At 38.5% G+C, this 18127-nt stretch overlaps 1 protein-coding gene across 1 annotated transcript; it reads left to right on the forward strand.

The window, feature by feature from the left end:
- The first annotated feature begins 9732 nt into the window (after positions 1-9732).
- LOC130833364 (olfactory receptor 6C2-like) lies at positions 9733-10678 on the forward strand. Its single transcript, XM_057702938.1, has one exon. It carries the CDS (start codon positions 9743-9745, stop codon positions 10676-10678), a length of 936 nt encoding a protein of 311 aa, XP_057558921.1. The 5' UTR covers positions 9733-9742.
- Positions 10679-18127: the final 7449 nt, after the last annotated feature.

Consider the following 18127-nt stretch of genomic DNA (forward strand, 5'->3'; position numbering starts at 1 on the left):
GATTAAAGAAATGACTACCTCAAGCTGCTACGATATTATGTGACTCTACAAATTTTTTTAATCAGTTTATGCAGTTTCTTTTTAAATAAACTATCAGCTGTGATGCAAAATGCATTTTTGTACAAATACCTTTGTGTATATTTGTAAATACAATTTATTGTAAATTGTAAATATATTACAATATATTGTAAGTACAACATTCCCTAGAAGTGAGCATTTGTTATTACTTCTATGTGTATTTACAACTTGACTATAACGTGTGTTACAAATATTTTCCACACTTTTTTTTGGTCTTCAATTGTGTTTATGGGTTTTCCTGAAATAGAATCTCGTTACATTTCAGGAAAAAATTATATTTTTCTGATTAAGGCATATGTTTTTTCATATCTGCTCTTCATACTTTATACTTTTAAAATGACGTCACATTTTTCAAATTATTTTTATTTAATAATGAAGTTAACGATTTTAATTTTGACTTTCATAGTTTTCTTTCAAAATTGCTCATTATGTTTGACCTCTTCTGAAGAGGATGTACCTGTGTTTTTGTATTATGTGCAGTTACCCTCAATATATATTTGTTTTTATTTATACTTTCTCATTTTAGTTTTTATAATTTTAACAAAATACATATAACATAAAATTTACCATCTTAGCTACTTTAAGGCTACAATTCAGTAGCACTAAGTAAATTTCTATTGCTGTGTATTACCCTTAATACTTTAGCACGCATATTTAATTTTGTGTTTTTCTTGTAATATCTAGGAATAGTTGATATCTAGACCCTTGTTCCTAACCGGGCAAGTCATTCAGTCTGAGTTTTGTCTTTCTTCCTCTGGTTTTGGACTATTTTACAGGATATTATTGACTGGTGTCTTATGTTGAATGGTAATCTTTTCTTTCAATTATCAATATTATTTCAGAATTAAGAACAAGTGTGGGACTTCCTTGGCAGCCCAGTGGTTAAGATTTCGCCTTCCAATGCAGGGGACACAGTTTCGATCCCTGGTCAGGGAACTAAAATCCCACATGCTGCAAGGCAATTAAGTCTGCGTGCCACAGCTAGAGAGAAACCTGCGCACCACAAAGAAAGATCCTCGATGCTGCAACAAAGATCCCACCTGCCGAAACTAAGACTGGTCACAGTCAAATGAATGAATGAATAAATAAATAAATGAATAAATAGAATACATCTTATTCATCTTTGTAATGCCCTCCTCCTGTTACCCTAAAATATTTTCCTGTCCTGGATTAATGCATTTTTCTTTCTTGCTGGAACATACAATTTAGTAATGCTATCAGTTATAATAAAAGTTAAACCTTTTGAGTCCTTTCATTTCTTCATTTGTGTAAATTGTCTCATACTTAAATGGTTCCTTTCCCACATGTATAATTTTCTATTAGAAATAATTTTCCTGGAGCAACTTCCTCTTCATTTACTAAGAATTCCAGTGATGAACCTTTTTATATATTGATTCATTAATACAGTGCAATACAAAACAATACAATACAATGCTGTACAGTGATAGATAATCATTCTTAAGACATGTTTAGGAGCTTTTTCTATTTGTTTATACTATTCTTAATTTACTATTACATAATCATTTCCATTTTTTAGGTATTTTTTAATTACTTTTTATTGGAGAATAGTTGCTTTACAATGTTGTGTTGGTCTCTGCTGTACAGTAAAGTGCATCAGGTCTCGGGGCCCACTGGCAGAATCGCTAGTGGCTGCATCTGTCTTCACCCCTCGGGGTCAGCAGGGGCATGTCCTGTGACCCGCCAGCAGAATCCCCAGTGGGAGAAGCTGTCTGCATTTCCAGGTTTTTATGTTGATTCTCACCTGGTGACTAACATCTTATGGACCACGAGGAAAATTTTTTCTCTATGATTTCACCTACTTTTCTTTCCAGCTGCTCTTTCCCTGTACAGCACACAGCATGGGCATTAGAATGTATAGATCCGTCTTTAATGCATCAACTCTCATTGTTTATTAAATACTTCTTATTTGCCTATTCTCTCTCCTTGCATTCAGAAAAGTTAACTGTTCCAGGGGATCGAAGCCAGTGGCAGAGAAGGAGAGCGCAGAAATCACCTCCCTCATGAATACACAGAAACACATCTCTGCATGTGGAGCAGCTCTCCCTGAACACTAACTAGAGACTGGCAGAAAACATCCTCTGCAAACAGGGCTGTAAGAAAGAGCCACACGGAATCCAGCACGAAGGGAAGAAAAGGGATCATCGGGTTGGGACCTGGGCCCCTGGGAGGGGACTGAGAGGGGAGGTTACGTGGGCAGAGGTCCTCCCTGGGGAGTGAGCAGTCTGAGCCACACAGTGGACACCCCAGCCCTGGGGTCTGACACAGGGAAGACAAGCCCCTTGCCCGGTCGGAGGACAGTGAGACTGCTGGAGGGCTGTGGGGAGCCTGCGCTCGGCTAGTGAGGCGTGTACCACGCTTGCTTGCTCCCAAGGCAGGGCAGGGAGGGTGGATTCAGAACCCACGGGGGGTAGGCAGGTGTCTCACTTCCGCCCTGGCCCCCTAGCCTCAGCCTAGAGAGCTCTCCAGCCCCCCTTGCTTCACAATGCAGCTCCACAGGGGAGCGAGGGCTGCCACGGCCAAGGGAAGCGCTCCCTGAAACTGGAGGTGGCCCGGACCTGAGGTGACATCTAAGCAGGGAACTCATCCCTGACCCTTACACAGGCCATCCTGGTCTCTTATTGTTGCCAGTCCACCACAGCCCGCAGCCTGACACACAGACACATATGCACCTGAAAGAAAAACCTACAAAATATTAAAAGAAATTAAATGAATACAGATATCATGTTAATGGATTGAAAGGCCCAATTCTCTAAAATGTAAATTGTTTCCAAGTTGACCCATTGATTTAAAACAAACTCCATCAAAATCCTAGCAAATTGTTTTTCTGTAAATTGACAATGAGGGGCTTCCTAGGTGGCACAGTGGTTAAGAATCCACCTGCCAATGCAGGGGGCACGGGTTCAAGCCCTGCTCCAGGAAGATCCCACATGCCGCGGAGCAACTAAGCCCGTGAGCCACAACTATTGAGCCCACGTGCTGCAGCTACTGAAGCCCATGCACCTAGAGTCCGTGCTGGCAACAAGAGAAGCCACAGTAATGAGGAGCCCGCACACCACAACGAAGAGTAGCCTCCACTCACTGCAACTAAAAGAAGGCCCACACACAGCAAAAAAGACCTAACACAGCCAATAAAATAAAAAGTAAATAGATAAATAAATAAATAAATTTATTTAAAAAAAATTGACAAAGACTTTCCAAAATTTATACGGAAATACAGAAGACAAAAACTAAAACAAAAAACCACTCCTGAAAAAGAAAAAAATTATACTGGCAGTAGTATAGAAAATAGACCAGGAAGAGAACAGGAAGTGCAGAAAGAGACCCATGTCGATGTGTTCCTGCCTCCATTTCTCCAAGCCTGTCTCTATATCCCTGCTTCCCTTGGTCTCTCCTTTCCTACCTCAGTCCCTATTTCCCTCTGCCCGGTAAAAACTCCAGTATTGCTGCCTTGGAGGGCCTGCCCGCCTCTCTCAATAACTGACCCACATTTATAAGAGATCTGAAGGCATTTCCACAGTGGGTGTGATGGCTGCAATGCTATGAGCGTGGATGGACTTCTTGCTATTTCTCTTGGATGGGGAGGAGGCTCCAAGTCAGCACAGGAAGTGACATGCACATGTGGATCCTGTGACTCCAGCTCAGACTTCCCAGTTCTCGGCTACGGAGCTTTATGAAAAGCTGGCACTGCTGAGCCCTGTGGAAGGGTTGGAGCCATCTCTGGACGTATGATCTCTGGGTGTCCACTGAGCGTCATACACTCACACCCTGCGTTCTTGGTACATAGAATAACAACTTTGGGTTTAGCCACATTGCCTCATGTTTTGAGAATGAAATCACTGTGATTAATCAATATATAAATACTCATTAGTTCTGACTTTAAATAGGACCAGTGGATGAACTATATGATCAGTAGAATGGAATAAGTAAATATTAATTCTCCTAATCATTGATAAAGACATTTTAAAAACTAATAATCAGATATCTGGGGAGCACTGGCTTGAGTAGATCATATGAGTGTGTCCAGGAACAAAAATCATCAGATGACCCCCAGCATTTAGACCATCTCAGACAAACATGAGAATCAGTGTCAAACTATCATCTGACTCCTTTTTTTCTGCCACTGATGCTAGTACGGTCGCATTTATTGTCTCTGTGGACACTGCCCCACAGGTGCTGCGTAAATTTTTTTCCTTTTTTTCTTTTCTTTTTTCTGCCAAAGTTAATTTTCCTGTGGATTCATTAGCAGTTTGAACACGGTCACCAAGGAAATTTGTGCTAGTTCCCTTAATTGCTGCCTGTGCACTTAAGCAGATAAAACCAATAAAGCACACGCCACTTCTATTCATGAGGACTTACAGCGTAACCATTTCTTTGCACAGAGAGCTCAGACCATCTTCACTTCCACAGACAGGGAGAGTGCTAGCAGTTATTTGCCATTGTTTGTCTGTTCTTTCAGTCACAGAATTCAAGGAGGTATTAATAGTAGTTGAATGAGAGACAAGAACTCTCATCGGATTCCATTTTAGACGTGGTGACGGTAAGAGCACAGGTGCCGGTCTCTAGGTTACTGCATATCACCTTGCATTTACAGACACTCTTACCTGGAAGAGGATGCAGGGCTCAAGAGTATGTCAAAGATAACTCAAAATTATAGCCTCTAGCACCCAGTGTTTCTCAGACTCAAGAGGAAACTTGGGGTCAAATTTCTTGAAAAATTATGGGGAAGCACCAGAAAGTAAGTATGAAGCATTTGTCATTTACATGCGTAAAGGTTTGAAAACTGGAACCGTGCAAGATGAGCAAAAACAGTCCCTGGGTAAAGGCAGTGCATTTAGCTCTTTCTGATGGAAAATCTGACCCAAGAAGTACCTACATATTCAGAGCGGATCTGAAAATTAATCTCTGAGCTGTCGCTTTGGTCTATAAAAAATGATGATGAATCTGAACATGACTTTGAGCAGTGATCTTGGACCAGATTAGCATTAGGGTAAGACCAGCTATGTACACAAAAGGAGACATATTAACAATGGACTCTGTGATGCGATTCCAGAAAATCTTCCTTTCTTCCTTATACTTTTCTACTGGTTCTAAATGAATGTGGAAGTTAAATATGTGTTTATCTTATTGTGGAGGATAAAAGTAATGTTATTATCTTTAAATGGGAAAATAATAATTCTCCATGATTCTTGATAGCAGGATGTGAAACAGTCATAGCCTAAAACTGCAATATTTAATATAATTTCTTTGTATTTAGGATTTTCCTCTTAAAGTAATGATTGAAACAATGATGTGAAGTTATTCACAAATCTCATTCCACAATTTCCTCTGAATTGAGGACACAAGATTATACATTTTTATGATATGCAATGTGATATTAACTGGGAGTCAGTGTATTGACCAGAATGAAGGTATTGGGTTATCCAGGTAGAAGGAGCTGAGGAGAAGAACATTAGCGACATGAAGTGGGAAGATGTGTGACTTTCAGGAAACCATCATGTCTTAGCTTTGGAGAATAAACTCTGCAAGAGCACCTATAATTTAAGGGTTGCCAGCACTCAGGCAAGCCCTTTATCCCTTGAAAGTTGGTCAGCAGACTTTCCCTACAAAGGTGTCTATAAATACTATCACACTGTGGCAACCTCCTCATTAGAAAAGACATGATGCCTAAGCTCAGAGGGAACCTGAACTTAAGGTATTTCATGGGGAATATCTTAAAGCATCATGTAAAAAACATTCATATTACAAAAGAATTGTAGTCTCACAGGGAGATTTCATTCTAGTCATTTACTGAAGTAACCCAGATACCCTGGAAACATTGTTTGCAGCCAGGAAATATATGAAAAGCTAACATCTTAATTAATTTGTGATTATTAGTATTCACACCCAAAGTCCTAAGATTACAACTTTCCTGGAAACACTAAAGTTATGGATCCAGTTCGAACTGGTTCAAATTCCAGCTCTGAGACTTCTTAGAAGTTCAGCATCGCCCGGGAGAAAAGAAAAACTGCTCAAGGGTTTCCGGGCAGGAAATGAAACGATGACTTCTTTGACATGATCCCCAAAAGAAGCAACACAGGAAGGTAATCATGTAGGGAAACTCAAAAGGATGGATTGTTTTGGGGGTTTTTTTCCCACTTTTAAGAATATTGACACTTAATTGCCATGTTTTATTAATTCTCAGTGTCATGTTTAGTCTTTGTTTACATTAAGGCCTGACAAGAACTATTCCTTGGGGTAATAAGTGCAGAGCCTGAGTCTATCCTGAACCAGACTGCTAAGAGCAAAGAGCTGTCCTGAAGCCATGATAGTGACAGCAATGATTTAGCGACATTCCCAAGATAAGGTGTGCCTTCAGAGAAAGAAATCATGGAAAAGAAGGCAGCTCTTTCCCCAAGAAGTATTCTCCCTCTTCTGCACCCTGGAGGATATTGATTTTGTGATACAAAGGCAGCTGCGGAGTAGCCTCAGAAGGTGTTTGGGAGCTGAAATATCTGTCCATAAACTAGAGAACCTCAATAAGGATCATGGTAGCCTAAGGGCAGGATTCTCTTCCCCAGAGAAAACCATCAGAACATCCTGTTGGTCCGTGTTCTGGGAAGGCTTAGGACGGATGGGACATTAGACAACAGATGGAATTCCTGTTGCACAGGACTTCAAGAAAGGAAAGACACATCATATTAACAAACTGAAGGATAAAAACCACATGATCATATCAATAGATGCAGAAAAAGCTTTTGACAAAATTCAACACCCATTTATGATAAAAAAAAAAAAAAAACTCTCCAGAAGGTGGGCATAGAGGGAACCTACCTCAACATAATAAAGACCATATATGACAAACCCACAGCAAACATCATTCTCAATGGTGAAAAACTGCAAGCATTCCCTCTAAGATCAGGAACAAGACAAGGATGTCCACTCTCGCCACTACTATTCAACATAGTTGTGGAAGTCCTTGCCACAGCAATCAGAGAAGAAAAAGAAATAAAAGGAATCCAAATTGGAAAAGGAGAAGTAAAACTGTCACTGTTTGCAGATGACATGATACTATACATAGAAAATCCTAAAGGTGCCACCAGAAAACTACTCGAGCTAATCAATGAATTTGGTAAAGTTGCAGGATACAAAATTAACACACAGAAATCTCTTACATTTCTATACACCAACAATGAAAGATCAGAAAGAGAAATTAAGGAAACAATCCCATTCACCATTGGAACAAAAAGAATAAAATACCTAGGAATAAATCTAACCAAGGAGGTAAAAGACCTGTACTCAGAAAACTATAAGACACTAATGAAAGAAATCAAAGATGACACAAACAGATGGAGGGACATACCATGTTCTTGGATCAGAAGAATCAACATTGTGAAAATGACTATGCTACCCAAAGCAATTTACAGATTCAATGCAATCCCGATCAAATTACCAATGGCATTTTTCACAGAACTAGAACAAGAAATTTTACTATTTGTATGGAAACGCAAAAGACCCCGAATAGCCAAAGCAATCTTGAGAAGGAAAGACGGAGTTGGTGGAATCAAGCTTCCTGACTTCAGGCTGTACTACAAGGCTACAGTGATCAAGACAGTATGGTCCTGGCACAAAAGCAGAAATATAGATCAATGGAACAGGAAAGAAAGCCCAGAAATAACCTACGGTCAACTAATCTATGACAAAGGAGGCAAGGATATACAATGGAGAAAAGGCAGCCTCTTCAATAAATGGTGCTGGGAAAACTGGACAGCTACATGGAAAAGAATGAAATTAGAACACTTCCTAACGCCATACACAAAAATAAACTCCGAATGGATAAAAGACCTAAATGTAAGGCCAGACACTATAAAACTCCTAGAGGAAAACATAGGAAGAACACTCTTCGACGTAAATAACAGCAAAATCTTTTTTGATCCACCCCCTAGAATAATGGAAATAAAAATAAATAAATAAGTGGGACCTAATGAAACTTCAAAGCTTCTGCACAGCAAAGGAAACTATAAGCAAGATGAAAAGACAACCCTCAGAATGGGAAAAAATATTTGCAAACGAATCAACAGACAAAGGATTAATCTCCAAAATATATAAACAGTTCATCCAGCTCAATATCAAAAAAATAAACAATCCAATCAAAAAATGGGCAGAAGACCTAGATAGGCATTTCTCCAAAGAAGACATATGGATGGCCAAGAGGCACATGAAAAGCTGCTCCACATCACTCATTATTAGAGAAATACAAATCAAAACTACAATGAGGTATCACCTCACACCACTTAGAATGGGCATCATCAGAAAATCTACAAACAGTAAATGCTGGAGAGGGTGTGGAGAAAAAGGAACGCTCTTGCATTGCTGGTGAGAATGTAAATTGATACAGCCACTATGGAAAACAGTATGGAGGTTCCTTGCAAAACTAAAAATAGAACTACCATATGACCCAGCAATCCCACTACTGGGCATATACCCAGAGAACACCATAATTCAAAAAGACACATGCACTCCAATGTTCATGGCAGCACTCTTTACAATAGCCAGGACATGGAAGCAACCTAAATGTCCATCAACAGATGAATGGATAAAGAAGATGTGGCACATACATACAATGGAATATTACTCAGCTGTAAAAAGTAATGAAACTGGGACATTTGTAGAGACATGGATGGACCTAGAAACTGTCATACAGAGTGAAGTGAGTCAGAAAGAGAAAAACAAATATAGTATATTAACACATATGTGGACTATAGAAAAATGGTACAAATCAACCGGTTTGCAAGGCAGAAATAGAGACACAGATGTAGAGAACAAACATATGCACACCAAGTAGGGAAAGCGGGGAGGGTGGGGGGGGGACGAATTGGGAGACTGGGATGCCAAATTGTACACTCTAAATATATGCAGTTTATTGTAAAAAATAAAAAAGTAAAAAGTTTAAAAAAAGAAAAGGAAAGACAACAGAGGCTTTTCAAACTGGTATATGGGAAAGATACAAACTCAGATATTCCAGCACATTATCTATCATGAAAGGGGAGCAAAGAAGAAATTCTGGAGGAGGATAAGACTCCAGAAATTTCATGGTAACTCTCTGATACTGCTCCTAGGTCTCCCAAATAGTAAAAGCAAGATTAAGAAATTTTTGGAAAAGAATAAATATTGCAAATCCTGAAAAATAGTACAACAAAGTGGATTTTTATTACCATAAGATAAGAGAATGATTTGAGGACATGTTGTACTAGCAAATGGGGAAATAAAATTTTTATACATCTTTTTCTATTAATCAACATTTATAGATCTCCTTCTCTACACTGAGGACTGAGGATACCACCATGGCTGCCAAAATCTCAGGGACTGTGAAATAGATGTTAAAATCATTTTTGTAACTGGAGTGGAAATGAAACTTCAGATGAATGTTTTTCACTAACCATTCTGAAGACCAATTCCAAGCAGAGTCCAGGGAAATGAAGTATGATGCAATCACTTTTCTGCATCATGATTACTGGTGATCAAATAAAAGCTTTAAAATGTGCTTCTACTGGCTTGTCTCGTTACTTTTCTCTAAAGAGCTATTGAAATATTATTTTTACCTTCTATTCCTCAGATTCAAAGTTTATGACTTAATAATACAGATGTATCATGTATCTGAAGACGGATGAAAAATCATTCTGCAATCACAACATTCGTCCTACTAGGATTAACAGATGACCCACGACTACAGGTTTTTCTTTCAGTATTTCTGTTTCTCACCTACTTCTTCACTGTTGCTGGAAATCTAGTCATTATCCTCCTCACTCTGGTGGACTCTCACCTTAAAACACCCATGTACTTTTTTCTTAGGAATTTCTCGATCTTAGAAATAATCTTTACAACCGTCTGTGTTCCTCGATTCCTGTACAGCATGACAACGGGAGACAAAACTGTGACCTATAATGCTTGTGCCATCCAGTTATTTTTTGTCATCTTCATTGGGGCGACAGAATTTTTTCTTCTAACAGCCATGTCCTATGACCGCTACGTGGCCATCTGCAAGCCCCTGCACTACACCACCATCATGAATGAAAAGGTCTGCACCATTCTGGTCCTTTGCTGTTGGCTGATTGGGTTAATTGTCATACTCCCACCACTCAGCCTGGGAGTTCAGCTAGATTTCTGTAACTCCAATCTCATTGACCATTTTGGCTGTGATGCAGCTCCTCTTCTAAAGATCGTGTGCTCAGACACTCAATTTACAGAGGAACTTATTTTAACCATGGCTGTGCTGACCCTCATACTCACACTAGTCTGTGTAATTGTGTCCTACACATACATCCTCAAGACTGTTTTAAGACTCCCTTCAGCTCAGCAAAGAAAAAAGGCTTTTTCCACCTGTTCCTCCCACATGATTGTAGTTTCCATCACCTATGGCAGTTGCATCTTTATCTATGTCAAACCAGCAAAGGAAGGAGTGGCCATTAATAAGGTGGTGTCCCTGCTCAACACTTCCGTTCTTCCTCTGATGAACCCTTTCATTTACACTCTACGGAATAAGCAAGTCAAACAAGCCTTCAGGGATTTAATAAAAAAGATAGCATTTCTTTCCAAAAATTAGGAAACTAAAAAGACTTTATAAATTAAACACATAGACATATAAGTGTTTCATCTTTAACTATGTATTCTAATTCAAATCTAAGTACAGTACTGAAGTTACAGTCTCATTAACCACCAAAGTTTCTTTTCTGTTACTCTGAGAACCACGGACTGAAAAAAAGCATTATGGCCTTAATTCAAATAGATCTTCTTTCATTATGGTTCACTTTTATAAGTGGAAATGAATATAGATTTTCAGAAGGTCCAAACAACACCTCACCATCCTGATGTCTGAAACACAAAAAGCCCATGACAAATATATGACCTGTATATTTTCTCTTCATTCCTTTAAATTTGCAGCTCTTTCAGGGCAAAATTATTTATCTTAGGATTCCTTCCTGGTCTAGCATCCACTGTCAAGAAGAATGGGTAAATGTAATTTGTTTAATCGTGTTTTTTGTAGTGCAAACCCACCTTGCTACAGACTAAGATGAAACTAGTTTATTATACTAGCTTGCTGTTACAATAAAACTTTTTGGTGTTTTAAATTCTTTATTTTGGGCATTGCAGCCCTTTGTTGTTTCCAGTTTCATTGAGATATAATTGACAAGTAACATTGTATTAGTTTGTTATACAATATTATGTATTTGCTATATGTATATATTGAGAAATAATTACCACAATAAGTTTAGATAACATCCATCACCTCACATAATTACAATTTCTTTTCTTGTGATGAGAATTTTTAGGATCTTCTTTCTTGGCAACTTTCAAATAAACAACAATACTGTTAACTATAGTCACCCTGCTGTACGATACATCCTCAGGACTTCCTTATCTTATAATTGGAAGTTTGCACCTTTGACAATCTTCACGCATTTCCCCAGCCTTGGTGACTCACCAATTAGTTCTCTGTTCCTATACGTTTGGTATTTTCAGATTCCACACGGAAGTGATATCACATGGTATTTGTCTTCCTCTGTTTGACTTATTTTACTTTAACACAATGTCCTCAAGTTCAATCCATGTTGTTGAAAATGGCAGAATTTCCTTCTTTTTAGGACTGAATGATATCCCTTTGTATATATGATACCTCTTCTTTATCCACTCATGGACCATCTATGGACACTTAGGTTGTTTCCATGTTCTGGGCTGTTTTAAATAATGCTGCAATAAACATGGGGGTGCAGATATCTTATTGAGATATGTGATTTCATTTCCTTCAAATACATACCCAGAAGAGGAACTGCTGGGTCATATTATAGTTCTATTGTATACTATAAAATTATATTTTAAAATATATATTATAGTTGTTTGAGGAACCTCCATGTTGTTTTCCATAATAGCTGTACCAATTTACCCATTCTCACCAACAGAGTACCAGGGTTCCCTCTTTCCACATACTCACCAACACTTGTAATCTTCTTTTATTATTATTATAGCCATCTTGACAGATGTGAGGTGATAGCTCATTGAGGTTTTGATTTGCATTCCCTAATGGTTAGTGATATTGAGCACCTTTTCATGTACCTGTTGGCTATTTTTATGTCTTCTTAGGAAAAATGTATATTCAAGTTCTTTACCCATTTTTTAATTAAGTTGTTGAGATTTCTTTACTAATGAGCTGTAAAAGATCCTTGTATATTTTGGATATTAACCCTTTATCAGACATACGGTTTGCAAATATTTTCTCCCATTCCATAGGTTGCATTTTCACTTTGTTGATTGTTTCCTTCTGTAGAAGCTTTTTATTTTGATTTAGTCTCTCTTGTTTAATTTTTGTTTTGTTGCTTGAGCTTTTGGTGTCATATCCAAAAAAAAAAAAAAACAAATCATTGCCAAGGCCAATATCAAGGAGCTTTTTACCTATATGTTATTCTAGGAGTTTTATACATTCAGGTCTTAACATATAAGTCTTATTCATTTTGAGTTGATTTTTCCATATGGTATAAGATAAGGGTCAAGTTTCACTATTTTGCATGTAGATATCCAGTTTATCCCACCATTTAGTGAAAAGACTATTCTTTCTCCATTGTGGCTGACCATCTATTTTAGTCCTACAGACAGTATGGTCATCTAAACAACGCCAAAGATCTCTTCTGATCCAATATTTCCACTCTGCTGGTCACTATGGCAATGACACATTTTATCTCTTGGGTTTTAGTGCTGCCACCTGACACCTACACTACAGAATCCCATCATCCCAGTGAATTCAGGGAGCTCTTCTCAATAGCACTATCTCCGTTGCCATCCCTGGACTTCAAAGCATACTCACTACAGAGCACTTAAGGAAGCCGTCTCCTGGTCAACAATGTCTCCCTCAAAAGCTGACAAATGGAATTTCTTGGGCTATTGTTAGAAAGTGCACAAGCCAGTCCCACATAAGAAATCTATTGGGGTATTTCAATCTCCTTAAGTCTTTGTATGCATTCCTCAACTACGTAAAGTTCTGGAATTTCAATTTCATTCAGTGCAGGGCACATTTAGGCCAAATAGAGCCCTGTCCAACCATTTGAGAGACCAGCATTCACATCAGTAAATTCAACCCTATCCAGTGTTACTTCTTACCGTACCCAGATCCCAAAACTCTTTGTTATCCACTCCCATAGATATTCCTCAACATTATGTTGATATAAATTAACAATCTTGAAATTCTTTTGGTGTTTATGGTACCTCTTTCCAAATCATACTGTGTACTCACTGCCTCAGAGTCTGTTTGACCTTGAGTGTGGTTATTGAACTCCAAGCAATGAGATGAGATGGGGATGTGTCTTGAACAACATTCTCCTGCAAAATATCCCTCAAAAGAGTTTCTTCAGGTAAGAAGAGGTCAAATCCTTGAGACAGTATATAAATGTCTGCTTCTCTAGCAAAAGTATACGGGGCTTCAATGGAATCTGCTCATAAGTCACCTCTAGTAATCTCTGGAGGTTGTGGATTCATCCATAAGATTAGACTTGGGTTGGTTTCCAGCCCAACTCATAGCTACAGGAGATACCAGTTTCTTTGGGGTGAAGTCGCAGTTTTCTGACTCCTTTCTCATAATTTGTACTGGGAATTAAAAATCCTGAGATAATTGCTTTTCTTCCTTCCAGTTCTTCAAGTACTTAGAAATAACCAACCGAAGTTACAGTTCATATATTTTTCATTTCCACTAAAATAGTCCATGACAGCAACTACTCAGTAAAAGCGAGCCGTAAGGGTGTCAAAACTCACCTAGGGAATGGGCTGCAAAGCAGTATGCATATTTCTGCAAATTAACACGTAACATGTGCTTCACTCATGTCTCCGCTAGGTTGCAAGATCTCGGATGGCATCTCATCTCCTGATGGCCTTCCCTGGTATGCCTACCACCAACATCCACTCCAAATAATAAGAAAGTTCTACTAGGCAGCAAACAGTGCCACTTATTTCATACGGTGAGGGGCCAAGCATATGATGCTGCCAAACAGAAAGAGTTTTAAGAGAAGAAAAAAATTTTTTATTTTATTTTTATTGACATATACTTGATTTACACTATTGTATGTTACAGGTATGCAATATAGTGAGTCACAATTTTTAAAGTTATATGCCATTTATACTTATTATAAAATGTTAGCTATATTCCTTGTACAACATATTCTTACAGCTTATTTTATACATAATCGTTTGTACCTCTTAATCTCCTACCCCTAAATTGCCCCTTCCCCTCCCCTCTCCAGTTACAAGCTGTTAACCGCTAGTTTGTTCTCTATATCTGTGAGTCCGAAGAGAAGACAACATTTGATCCTAACCAATAAGAAGAAATTTTCACAGGAATAGTTAGAACAAGAAAATTATGGTGATTAGTCACTCTAGATTTTCAAAACTCTAGAACTTGAGAAATTGTTTTCATACAAGGAAAAAAAATCTCAAGAAAATAATGAGCTTAGGCTTAAGTGAAGTAATAGGGAGCATATCTGCCTTCTCAACTTAAGCCAGTAAAAATTCAAGCAAAATAGATGAAGCCACAATTTTCCAAAGAATGGACATCAGGCAATGATACCTGAGATAATGACTTCAGCGTACTTCCTGGAGGCAGTACAGAGGGGGAGGACCCCTGTGGATCCCATCAGGCTTTCAGAGTCAAGAAGATGTAGCTGGGAGTCCAGAGAGGCTAAAGTTCTTGAGAAAGAGTACCGAGAGGTAGGAGAGGCACCCACACAGGTACCTGCTGATCTATCTGGCCCCTCAGGAGCATCCAGCTGAGTACTGATCAGCGTATAGAGGTAAGGAAATTACCTAAGATAAGAATCACTCAAAGGATTGCAAAGAACGATATCCTGAGCTCACATGAGAATGGAAACGGTTCCTATTCACACCAATCAGAATTTTAAAATCTCCTAATTTACCAGGTATTATTCTGAAGGATTTGCCTCAGTAGTGGGGAAAGAAATCACTAGGCTATAAAATTCCCTGGTCCTATTTAACACAGATTAACACAGAACTTGAAAGGATAAAATTGTTTTTAGGCAATTTAAATAATACCAGAACAAACTTAGAGAATCTTTGTAAAGATACAGATACATCCAAACTTCCAGAAGGTAAAATTCATAATGCCTAACATAATCAAAATGCCCACGCTTTCAAAGAAACAGGAAAATACAACCTATAACGAGGAGAACAGTGTGTAAAAATAGACCCCAAAATGGCACAGGTAATGTAATTAAAATAGAATACAGTTAAAACAGTGATATAACCGTACCCAATATGTTGAAGAATATAGAAAAAAGAATAGTTTAAGAAAAAACATAAAAATTATTTAAAATATCCAAGTCAAACTTATAGAAATGAAAACTATACCATCTGAGAAAAAAATATGCATTGAGTGGTTTTAATATCAGTTAGATATTACAGAAGAAAATTTTTGTTAACTGGAAGAAACAGCAGTAAAAAATTCTCTATATAAAACATACAAAGAAATAGAACCCTTAAAAAAATGAACACAGCATCAGGGAACTGTGAGATCAATTCAACAGGCCCGATAGGCTGTATAGTTAGAGTCTCCTTTAAGAAGCAGAGAGAAAGGACTGAAAAAGTTTTTGAAGAAATGAGCAGGTGATGTCAGCAACATGGCAGAGTGAAAAGTTAACGTTATCTCTCCCCTTCAATGTACAACCAGTAAAGCATCCACAATGCAACCCAAGAATATTCCATCCAGCAAAGTTATCATTCAGATATGAAGGAGAAATAAAGATTTTCCCAGAAAAATAAAAGCTGAGGGAGTTCATCAACACTAGACCTGCCTCATAAGAAGTGATAAAAGGAGCTCTTTTACCAGAAACAAAAACACAAAGGCACAAAAAGTTTTGAGTAAAGTGATAATAGACAGAATCAGAAAATTGAAACGCTCTATAAGAACAGATTTTTAATCACTTTATTATAGCATAAAGACTAAACGGGGAAAGTAGAAAAAATAACTATAGCTACTTCAATTTGGTAACAAACTCACAACATAAAAAGGGATAATTTGAGACAACCAAAACACAAAAGGGGAAGAAGAAAAGGATGGAACCCATATAGGTAAATAAAGATAAGATGCTATCAGAGGAAAAAGGGCTATTTTATCTATGAGACATTTTATACAAACCCCATGGTAACAACAAAACATAAATATAGAGCAGAGACACAAAACATGAAAAAGAGGAAACTGAGAAAAACATCGTAGAAAACTACCAAACCAAAATGGCAGGCAGAAACACAAGGAAAAAGAAACAAATGGAGATATAGAGCAACCAGAAAATGGCAGCACTAAGTACTCATCTATCAATGATCACCCTAAACGTGAATGGATCAAATTCACTCATCAAAAGACACGCAGTGACTGGATGGATTAAAAACCACATGCTGCCTCCAGGAGCCTCACCTCAGCTTTAAAGACAAACATAGGCTCAAAGCGAAGGGATGGAAGATGAATACTCCAGGCAGGTGGCAGCCAAAAGAAAGCAGGAAGAGCCATACTCCTATCAGACAAAACAGACTTTCAGCCAAAAAGGTAAAAGAGAAAAAAACGGGATAGTATCTAAAGATAAAGGGGACGACTCATCAGGAAGACAGGCTCTGCCACAACCCATCAGGATATTCTTTAAAAATGTACTCTAAATATAGAGAGATACCTTCTTCTTCCCCAGCCCATCCCTCTGCCAGGGAACATTTTCAGTCATTCTCCGCCAAAAGTGGGATGACAGGGAGGCATGACGTGACATGTCTATTCAGTGTGAGAAAACTTCATAGAGGAGTATAAGTGGCCTGAGGAGAGGGACAGCCAAAGATACCTACTCCAGCAGAGGCAGCAAGAACTCTCCCCTGCTCCATCATTTCACACCAGGATCCACATGAGCAGCAAGAGGGAAAATGTCCAGACACAGTCAAAGAAAGAGATAGTCAAAGAAAAAGTTCTGTTTGCATTCACTGGACAGTAACAAGCCAGAGTAACACAAGAAACATATCTGGGAAACAGGCAATATTTTATTCAACACTTGGGATGCCAAACTGCCCATCGCTTCAAATACCAAAGGTCGTTTCATTGCCTACCTGAAAAATCATAAGTAGAAGAAGAAGGGATGAAAATACAGGCCAGGTAGCACTAGAACATCAAGTCTGATATTTAAATGCTAGTGAGTCTTCAATATTGGAACAAGTGACTAGGGTTGTATGGACAAAGAAGCAGGATGTTTGTATTCAGGTCAACTTTTGTTCAAAACTTGCCCCACCATTACAAGGCATTCTGACCATTCGTCTCTCTGCTCCTTAGTTTCCTCACCTGTAAAATGAGGGTAGGGGGGTTTTGTTTCACTTTATCTGAGATTTATGTCAAAGATTTACATGTAATTGCAAAACCAACTGTCAAATTCTAGGAGAAATCTAAAGATTCAACAAAGAAATCAAAACGGAATTCAGATGACATCAGACCACCCTCAACGTCTCTGAGGACATTGTCTCCATCGCCATGTGTGTTTTTATATTGTTGATTAGGCTGCTGCCAATTCACTAGTAAGTTTGGAGACTGGGTCACCAAGGACTATTTTGTTGTTCTCTCAGATGTTCCCTGTGCACTGGTAGAGACTAAACATATAAAAGAAATGTTGCGATTACAGAATTTGCAGGGACGCCTGCCTCCCTGCCCGGGAAGATCAGGTATGCCGCTGCAAGAAAACTCAAGAGAAATCTTCCTTATCTGTGCACCATCTCTTCTCCCTTTGAACGCACAGAAGAACTGGGAAATCTAGTGTCAGATGTCATTTTAGAGTTAGCGAGGGAAGAGGAGACTAAGACCAGGCTCATCATATCAAGAGCCATGAAAAACTAGGAGAATTTTGTCAATTGTCAGACTTGCCTGTGAAAGGGTGGATGGGTGAGTGAGTGTGAGTGTGTGTGTGTGTGTGTGTGTGTGTGTTCACGCGGGCTTGTATGGAGGGTTAGACTGGGGGTTGAGGTGGGTGGAATGTGACAT

This window comes from Hippopotamus amphibius, chromosome 12 (assembly GCF_030028045.1).
Source record: "Hippopotamus amphibius kiboko isolate mHipAmp2 chromosome 12, mHipAmp2.hap2, whole genome shotgun sequence".
Lineage (NCBI taxonomy): Eukaryota > Metazoa > Chordata > Mammalia > Artiodactyla > Hippopotamidae > Hippopotamus > Hippopotamus amphibius.

Coding starts and splice junctions, on each gene's coding strand:
- LOC130833364 (XM_057702938.1), top strand. CDS start 9,743: ATGAAAAATCATTCTGCAATCACAACATTCGTCCTACTAGGATTAACA.